This window comes from Chaetodon trifascialis, chromosome 7, assembly GCF_039877785.1.
Source record: "Chaetodon trifascialis isolate fChaTrf1 chromosome 7, fChaTrf1.hap1, whole genome shotgun sequence".
Lineage (NCBI taxonomy): Eukaryota > Metazoa > Chordata > Actinopteri > Chaetodontiformes > Chaetodontidae > Chaetodon > Chaetodon trifascialis.
In genome coordinates, this window is record NC_092062.1 from 29543392 (window position 1) to 29553203 (window position 9812).

The 9812-nt window shown below is 46.2% G+C and overlaps 1 protein-coding gene across 1 annotated transcript; it reads right to left on the reverse strand.

Annotated features, from left to right (window-relative positions):
- Window positions 1–4903: 4903 nt before the first annotated feature.
- On the reverse strand, window positions 4904–9514 carry sri (sorcin). Its single transcript, XM_070965592.1, has 8 exons — window positions 9193–9514; window positions 7951–7992; window positions 7760–7829; window positions 7241–7284; window positions 6639–6786; window positions 6295–6408; window positions 6010–6068; window positions 4904–5211 (listed from the first exon to the last, which is right to left on the reverse strand). The coding sequence occupies exons 1-8, from the start codon at window positions 9238–9240 to the stop codon at window positions 5185–5187; spliced, it is 552 nt and encodes a 183-aa protein (XP_070821693.1). The 5' UTR covers window positions 9241–9514; the 3' UTR covers window positions 4904–5184.
- Between the last annotated feature and the right edge of the window lie 298 nt (window positions 9515–9812).

Here is a 9812-nt window from a genome sequence, read left to right on the forward strand (position 1 = left end):
TATTTCACTGGAACTAAGGGGCCAAGCCCAGCTCCTGAAAACAACCCCACCCCATAATCCCCCCTCCACCAAACTTTATACTTGGCACAGCGCAGTCAGAAAAGTATCGTTCTCCTGGCAAACGGCAAACCCAGACTCGTCCATCAGATCGCCAGATGGTGAAGCATGATTCGTCACTTCAGGGAACGCGTCTCCACTGCTCTAAAGTCCAGTGGCCGCGTGCTTTACAGCGCTGCATCCGACGCTTTGCATTGCACTTGGTGATGTCTGGCTTGGATGGCCATGAAAACCCATTCCATGAAGCTCTCTACGCTCTGTTCTTGAGCTAATCTGAGGGCCACGTAAAGTTTGGAGGTCTGTAACGATTGACTCTGCAGGAAGTTGGCGACCTCTGCGCACTATGCGCCTCAGCATCCGCTGACCCCACTTCGTCACTTTATTCAATTCAATTCAATATACCGCAAGGGGAAATTCAAAGTGGCCGACCACTTCGTGGCTGAGTTGTTGTCGCTCCCAATCGCTCCCATTGTGGAATATTTAGGAGTGGGGAAATTTCATGACTGAACTTGTTGCGCAGGCAGCATCCTATCACAGTACCAGGCTGGAACTCACTGAGCTCCTGAGAGCGACCCATTCTTTCTCAAATGTTTGTAGAAACAGTCTGCATGCGTTGGTGCTTGAGTTTATACAGCAGCACAGGGACTTTAGTCAGAACTTCTCAATGCAGCATGTTATCAGAAAATACAGGAGGATGATTTGTATTCATCAAACCAGGTGGGACACACTTTTCAACATGACGGTGATCCAAAACACAAGGCCAAGCAACTCCTTCACTGGCTACAGCAGAAACACGTTAAGCTTCTGCAGTGGCCGACAGTGTGCTGGAAGATCTCAAACATGTAGTTCACATAAGACAAGCCAAGAATTTACAGGACCTGGAGGCTTTTTGGAGTACTAAGAACTATGGGTATGCAAACTTTTGAACGGGAACCATCTCTGTGTTTTATTTAAGTTTAATCTGAATTTGCACCCATCCATCCATTGTCTATACCGCCTATCCCTTTCGGGGTTGCGGGGGGGCTGGAGCCTATCCCAGCTGTCAACGGGCAAGAGGCGGGGTACACCCTGATCCGGTCGCCAGTCGATCGCAGGGCAACATATATACACAAACAACCATTCACACTCGCACTCACACCTAGGGACAATTTAGAGTCACCAATTAACCTGATGAGCATGTTTTTGGTCTGTGGGAGGAAGCCGGAGAGAACCCACGCATGCACGGGAAGAACATGCAAACTTCACACAGAAAGGCCCGACCCGGGGATCGAACCAGCAACCTTCTTGCTGTGAGGCACGCGCACTACCTGCTGTGCCACTGTGCCACTAATCTGAATCTCATTAAGAATAAAAGAAATGTATTTTCACTGATCACTCATGGAGAATGGTACACATCTTATTTACATGTAGTACATATACGTACATATACTTTAATTCCATGTGCTTTTATTATCACTTATTTAGCACCCTTATACGATCCACTAACATACAAATATATGAGTGTGGAACTGTCTCAATGTGAAACAAGGTAAAACACGCGTTCTCTACATGTAAATGTTTTAATGACTGATATCCTTTTGCTGTAAGATGAAGCATTCAAATGAGTCTGACAGCAGGCCCAGGAGATATGGGATGTACTGTTCTTTACTGTATAAAAGGGGAACTCTTCGTCCGCCTCCACAGGCTCCCACCATCTCGCTGGAGAAGGTAAGACCTCTGCGACAATTCGCTTCTCCGCGGCTGTCACAAATAAAATACTGCTGTATGGTAGGCATGACGTGTATGACTGGAAGGTGTTTGCTTGCTCTGACGTTTGACCTCTGAAATGATTAAGAATCACTGTAAAAATGTTGGAAGAAAAAGCTGCTTTTGTCTCCTGTGTGAGGTAATGATGCTAAATCCAATAAAAAACCAAACACCTACAGTTTATTGGTAACCTGTCTGTGTGTTTGTATTTCAGGGTGCAAAGAGGCGAATTTCTGCGACACAGTTTCTGTCATCACATCAGTGGTAAGTGATGACCGGAGCTGTCTGTTGTCTGCTTTTCGGCCTTCTGTTTTCTTCTCTGCACTTTTTCTTTGGCACATTTTTATTGCTTCACTGGAGCAGAAACATTTGCTTTTTGGGTGGTTTGATATCGTGAGTGCCTTTAAAATGGAGGTCAGCACGTTCATCACTCCTCGTTTTAGAGGCTGTTTCATGACATCTGTTTAAAAACAGCTGTAATGTTCTTGTTCATTCAAGTTTGAAATGTCAAAATGTCCAGCACGATTAATCGTCATATATGCGTCTGTTTTCACCACGTCAGCTCTCCACTGCTGGAAACATGAAGATCCTGGTCGTGCTTGCTGCGCTCCTGCTGCTGATCACAATAAAAGAGATCAATGGGGAGGTAAGTTGCTTTAATATACAACATTATTGCTTAATTATCATGAGTTATGCTGTTACTACCATTACTACAATATTCTCCTAATAGACACCCAGTAATGACCGAGCTCCCACTGCTGCTGCAGATAAATGTATGACTTCACCATGACTTTCTGTGCTTAAATCAGTAAACCTGACGATGATCATTGAGAATACAGTCATATGAATCTGTTTTGAAACTGTCGTGTGTGTTTTGGAAGAGAATTTAGACTTCTATCGTAGAGAATTTTGATTGCTTTCCACAGAATATCCTCTTTGTCATAAAAATCTCTGATTTCCTCTGTTTGCAGTACGAATTTGGAGATATAATTGCATTTCCAAAGGGATGTTCCTGCCTTCCTCTCCTCACGCACTATGCTATTTATGTCAAAAACAAGAACATAGATGTTGGCCAAGGAGATAATGACATATTTCACTTTGCGGGTACGTGCAGTAAACTGAAAAATGAAAGTATGCAGCATTAAATATATCATTACTCTAAGTTCATAAAAACTACACAGCCTGGAATTATTAGTAAAACAGGGCAGCAGCTGATAGGACGGCACAGGTACGGTGGCCACGAGAGCTCAGAGCACTGCAGCTTCAGAAAAGACACACAAATGGACCAAACAAGCAAATGAAGAAAGGCTGCATTAACGCAGTTTACAGCTGTTTCTTTGTGACCACGTGCTGTCAGACTGATCTTTGCTTGTGTTTTGTCTGTTTGCATGTTCTTTCTTAAGCTGCACTGCATTGAGCCCACAGAGCCACCGTACAAAGTGACAGATATTCCTTCATAATGTGTACATACAGATGAGTCTGTGAGCAACAGATGAAAGACAGAAACTAGTTTCTGTGTTCCAGTTAGAGATGATGATGAAAGCCTTCCTTCATCTTTCCTGTAGCTACAGGCTGCTCTAACTCTTACAATATCCTGAGTGTACAACAGAAAAACAGGCCTGAAACAGCAGATCAAATAGGAACAAGTTTATATGCAGCTTTTCTAAACGTTTATTCTCACAAACAGGTAAGACAAAATGGAAGGCTGACTGTGTATTTGGAAAAATTAAAGAGTCCAAAAGCCACCACAAGGACAATTACAACGATGAAAAAACAAATCCATCAGTGAGAACCCCAGACCTAATACGGCAAAGGATCATTGAACTCCACAAAAACTGTGGAAAATATCATCTCCTCTCCAACAACTGTGAACATCTTGCCACCTTTGTGCGATATGGTGTACATGAGTCACAGCAGGTACGTGGCAGATTCAACAGCCTACAGCCCGTCATTACAGTCACTTCACTGGTCTTAGATCCAAAGCTCAAAGGTAACCTGTGCACTTTGTTCATTGCTGGTGAGAGCAATGTATTTCATCCATGTGCACAAGGTTGCACATGTATGCACACATACAGTCCAAACCACACTCAGTGTGACAGAGACGCGCACGTGTTGTGTGGATGCAAAACGAATGAATGTGCACCTGCCGTGACCCCCAGTGCTTTCTGGAGACATTTTCATATTTCAGATACTGATGAGAAGTGTGAGGTTTCTGTTCACCCATCAGAGTTTAACATGTTGTATCATTTTGCTTTGTTTTCACAGCATGGTACACTTGGTGCATGTCTTGTTACGCATTATCCGGATTCAAATAAACGTAAAGAAATGCAGAACAGAATTAAAAGGGTCAGGAAGGGAGATTCAAGCAGACTGAAAGAAACAAAGGATGCTGGATGTGTGTGTGACATCAATCCCAAATGAGAAGTCTCCTGCCAGCCGATCCTGTCCCTCTGTCTCCTCTTCCTCACATGACATGAGGTCTTGTTTGAAATAAAAGCAAATGAGTTACAACTGTGAGTCTTTCATCGTACGCATCACTGTCATATGTCCTGTCCTGCTCTCTAAATATCAGCACTGGGTACTGAAAAACCCAGATCAACCGTGAGCAGTGAATAGCAAGAACAGCTAAAATGAAATTAAATCGATGAGCACATCCAGAAGATGAATTCACCCAAAAACTAACCGAGAAATACCACGTCTGTGCAGTCAAACGTTCACTCAGTGTCTGAACGAGCCAGAAGTGACCTTTGATGGGAAAGGCCTTCGCTTGAAGCTCTGCGTTAGGAGCCTCTGATCCAGCTGCTCTGGGATCAGCTCATCAGTCCTATTAATAACCTGTCAGGTATTGATCTTGCATTGAAGCTGCAGTGGGAACAGGTGACCTGCAGAGTTCTTCACGGCATCACATGAGGCGACAGTTAGGTCGTTTCAGCAGCTGTGGCCTGACTGCATTAAAGTGTTATTCTTCTTTCCTCCTCTGGGCTCTGAGAAAGGACGGTTTCACCTTTAAAGTTCATTTTTCAGAGAATAAAAAGAGAAGAAACAACAACAATGAAGCAAACCTCCTGAAAGGGAGCAAAGAGGAGCCAAACAGCAGCTTGTGTTTGTTCTTCGCAGGTTTATTCGTTTCATACATGTTCACACTCACGCCGGCGAACGTCGGACTCAGAGGCCCGTCAGCGCTGCAGCTCGAGGTTAATCAGGTCTTAATAGTTTGTTACACGTCTTTGTAAAGTGGTTAAAAAGTTCCTGGTAAAATGGAACGTGGCAGCGACATCTGAACTGTTTCTACATCAATGATTACGAGTAAACACACAGTGAAGGTCCACACTGTTAGTACGAGAAGGCTGGAAAAGGCCGGAGAGACTCCTCTGCTCCTCTTCATAAACTCATGCTGACCTGGATGAACTAGACAAAGAGAAACATTTGCAGTGTTATCGCACAGCTCAGCCGTTCAGCAGACCTCTCTGAGCCTCATCAAATCATCTGTCACGACGTTAACGAGAGGAGGGAATTCAGCAGAAGGTCAAAGGGCGCTGCTGTGCTGCTTAAAGCTGCACTGAGGGATGTCTTTATCTCTATCTGCCGCCTGTGTTTGAGGATGATACTGTGTGCACAGCGTGCGTCTGCTGCCCCACAGCGACCAGCAGCTGCAGGTTTAAACGATTCATTGCGTGAGATGGAGAAAGAGCAGCAGTTAAATCAGTTAGTCGGTCGTTGCACGGATGCATGTGAGCGCAGGGAGCCGCAGGGAGGCCACGTCTGCAGGTCCATGTTTCTACAGTCAACAGGGCACTGATGGATGCTGTGCTCTCTAAGATAAGATAAAACTTTATGGATCCCACAGTCAGCAAGAATGAAGACAAAAGCCCATAAAAAGGATCCAGTTAAAACCAATATAACTATATATGTGTACATGATATACTGAAGGAGTAGAAAACGAGTGCTGCCTTGAGACGGACGGCTCAGTTTCACTCTCAACAGTGAGATACGGACAATAAAAGAGTGTTTTTAGATGATCTGACCACACTGTGTTAGACACATGCTGTGGTTTAAATACCCACACACAGGCCCACATCACGGCCTAATGATGCTGAGTGTGGAGCTCAAACTGCTCTCCTGTGCAGGTATGATGACGGCTCAGGTGTGCCTGACAGCAGCAGCTTCAGGAAATGAAAGAAGTGACATCACCTGGTGGAAACTTACATCATCGTACTGAAACATGGCTTGTCCGGTTTGGCTTGTGTCTCTCCTTCGGAAATGATCTGGAAAACACACACACGCACACACACACACACACACACACACACACACACACACACACACACACATACACACGCACGCGCGCGCACACACACGCACGCGCGCACACACACGCACACACACATTAAAACAAGCTGAATCAGCTGACTGGTGCACAGGACAAAGCTCTCGGTGAGCGGCTGGTGGCGTCTCATGCCGACTGTGTCCGCTGTCCTTCAGCTCACTCACCGGTCAGGCCGCGGAGTCTCATGCAACAGCTCATGAAGTCATCGAAGGCGATTCTGCCGTGCGTGCTGCTGCGCCTCATGATGACGTTCATGGTCTGAGGGCTCAGATTAAAACCTGCAGAGACACAATCATTATTTAATTTAAATCAAATGAGGCGACTGCATCTGGCATGTCCTTCAGAGGGACGTCCAGCCTGCAGAAGAGCCAAACTCACTCTGGAAACCAGCTCGGTTTGTTCAAATGAAACGTGCTTCCTGTTAGATTGAAGAGGACAGGCTTGAATAAATACATGAAACTGCAGACAGCAGAGATGTCTGACAGGCCGCCCCGTCAGTTTGTCGTACCCATGGCGGAGATGGCCTGCTGCAGCTCAGGGCCCTCTATCGTTCCGCTGCGGTCCCGGTCGTAGGATGCGAAGGTGGTCTTCCAGCCGTTCAGAATCTGCCACAGCTCCTTGAACTCGTTGAAGCCCATGGTGCCGGACATGTCCCTCTGAGACACATCAGTCAAGGACCCACCACACACTTCAGTCGTGAACATTCAGACCAGATGTGAATGATGTGACAACACGCTGTCGCTACACTATGTCCCAAAACTTGATAGTACACAGCTTTTGTAGGTATTTAGTACTGAAGAAATGACGTTATTTCACTGTTCTGACCATCAACAGTTTGGATACTAAACCCTTCTGAGCACTCGATGTGTGGGCTGCATCAGCAAAACCCAGCCTGAGTTACAACACATGGCCAAAAGTATACGGACGCATGCTGTTACGTGTTGAAAGCACAGAGACAACCACAGAGCAGTTACTCCATCTGTCTTCGTCCCTCTGCTTTGACGACGCGTCACTTCTGTCACAGAGTTCACCAAGTTTCCTGTTACTAACACCTTCCACCTGTCAGGAAAACCACTAAAGCTCTCTGATTGGCTGATGGGTGAAGGATACATCCAGCATGTTGATCATCAGTCTGCAGGTCTCCAGGCTGAACGCTGGACAAACAAAAGAAAAGAGTGAAGCCACGATGTCACGCCGTGTTCAATGTTTAACTGCTTTTTCTCCGTGGAGACTTTTTAACTTTCTCAGCGCTGATTTAATTTAACACACTGGGGTTTTTCTGTCTCTCTGTTTTCCACAGCTGCATGTTTCGAAGTGAATCCAAAAAAGTCGAGACTCTGCGTCAAATGTAAATCATCAACCGTAACAGATGGAGCATGTCCATCCTTCTTTGGACCTGGGCTTGTAGACGCCATTAAGAGCAGGAAGTCTGCAGGTTTCTAATCATGACAGTCATCATTAAAAGTTAAGTCTAGTAAGAGACTACGCACAAGAAGTGTCATTTCAAAATAAAAGTGAGGAAAAGGAAGAGCACTGACTCCGCAGCAGCATCAGGTGAAAATGTGTCTGCCTCTCACGGTGAATTTGTTTCTCCTGGATGTCTAATAAAACCCAGTGTGGTGTTCTTACGTTTGTATGAGCCAGCGATGCCGGACTGCGTGAGGCAGCGCTGCAGCTCGTCCGCTGAGATCTGTCCATCCTGTCAGAGGTTACAAAAACACAACGAAGGGAAATACAACACACGCAGCACAAACACCTGAGAAACACCAAAGCCTCAGGCTGAGGTGAGGCCTGCTGCAGTCTGTGTGGGGGGGTGTTACCTGTCCAGCTACAGCTGAAAAGTATCCGTACAGAGGATCCTGCTGCAGAGACACAAACAGAGAACAAGAAAGTCCACATGAGGGAGTTCATTTCTTTTGTCCGGCAGATAACGATCTGAGCTGTAAAGACGACACACCTGAATGCGGATTAGACGCTACGAACCTCGTAAGTACAGTTTGCTTTGCAGCCAATGAGAATGTCACATTAAATCAGCTGCTGTAGAGGTGAAGGTGCACGACTTAGAGAAATCATCAAAAGGCAATCAGAAGAGATAAAACAGGACAGGAAATCAGTCGCGCCCTCAGGCTCAGTGCAAAGCGTCCAACAGGTTTCAGAAGACACTCAAATGAGAGCGTGTTCAGGGCGCCTTGCCCTCAGGTTTCCACATCTTTCCTGTTCACTAAGTGGAAGCAAACGCCGGCGACGAGCATGAGTGTCTCAACCGGGTCTTTGTGCAGCAATCGAGTCTTTCACGCATCTCAAATAAACCTCAGGAACGTCTCAGCGGCACAAAACTCCCACTGGGTCAAATTCAGGAACAATGGGAGCGTCCGCCTTCTGCACAGTCCACCACAGCTGACTGTGTGTGTTCATACACACCACTGAGAGCATTATCTGGTGCGCGCGTGTGTGTGTGTGTGTGTGTGTGTGTGTGTGTGTGTGTGTGTGTGTGTGTGTGTGTGTGAGAGAGAGAGGAAGGGTGGGTTTTTTCCTTTACAACACTCGAGGAACACACACACACACACACACACACACACACACACACACACACACACACACACACACACACACGCGGTGATTGCCTCAGTGCTTAAAAATCTGGTTAGGAAACACATCTGTCAGATAAATGTCGTGCAGTAGAAAGTACAACACTCAAGTACAAGTAGCTCAAAACCGTACATTCCTTGTAACTAGTTACTGTCCACCTCTTCCTGTAATGAGGCGGATACTTTTTGTGCTGCTGGTTTGAGTTTATTGTAGTAAAAATTACAGAAGTTTTTCTGTACGGAAGCGTCTGAGGATCACCACGATGCACTGAAGTCATTGAATGTTCTACACATTTAACAGATAATGCACATAATGTCCCGGCCTGGTGTATTTTGGAGGTTTTTGATAATCGCCCCTCCTTCGGTCACTTCCGCACTGTCTCCGCTCGGGATGCCCGTCCTGGGACGGCGGTGGGCGGACTCGGGCTATCAGCTTTCAGCCGATGTTTCATCACATTTGAACGTTTTTCTTACCGCTCCTGGGTATCCACCGGGGGCGGCGCCGTATCCTGGATATGCCATTCTTAAAAATCTACTGTAAAATCAATAAAAAGAGGAATGTTGGTCGAAATTTGTACCGCGGCTCTGCCGACTGAGCTCCAGGGGATGTCTGTCGGTTTAGCTCCACAAAAGCTAACAGACGACGGAAAGTTAGACTGTGAAGTGTTGTGAATTAGCCTGAAGCACCGAGGCGGGTCTAAGCGTAAACGGATGCCGGAGTGGACGGACAGGACGCCGGGAGGAGGCAGGAATGTCGGACTATCCGCGGACTCTCAGCGGCTTCACGACACGCCCTCCTCAGCTCCTCCACAATGCCTGTTTAACCTCTGAGAGGGCTGCCCCTCCCCCAGCTGCATTCTGATTGGCCGCGAGTGACCACATGGCCTCTAATCGACCAATTGGATCACCGCGCAGGCAGTCAGGCTAAAAGCTATTAGAAACAATGAAAAACAGAGTAATAAAGACTAAACACACACACACACACACACACACACAGTTAGCAGTTTAATAGGAACACTTAGCAGAATCTAGTACAGTCCAGTACAGCATATCTGCAGTAAAACATGCCTTTATAACGGTAATACTAGGTTTTT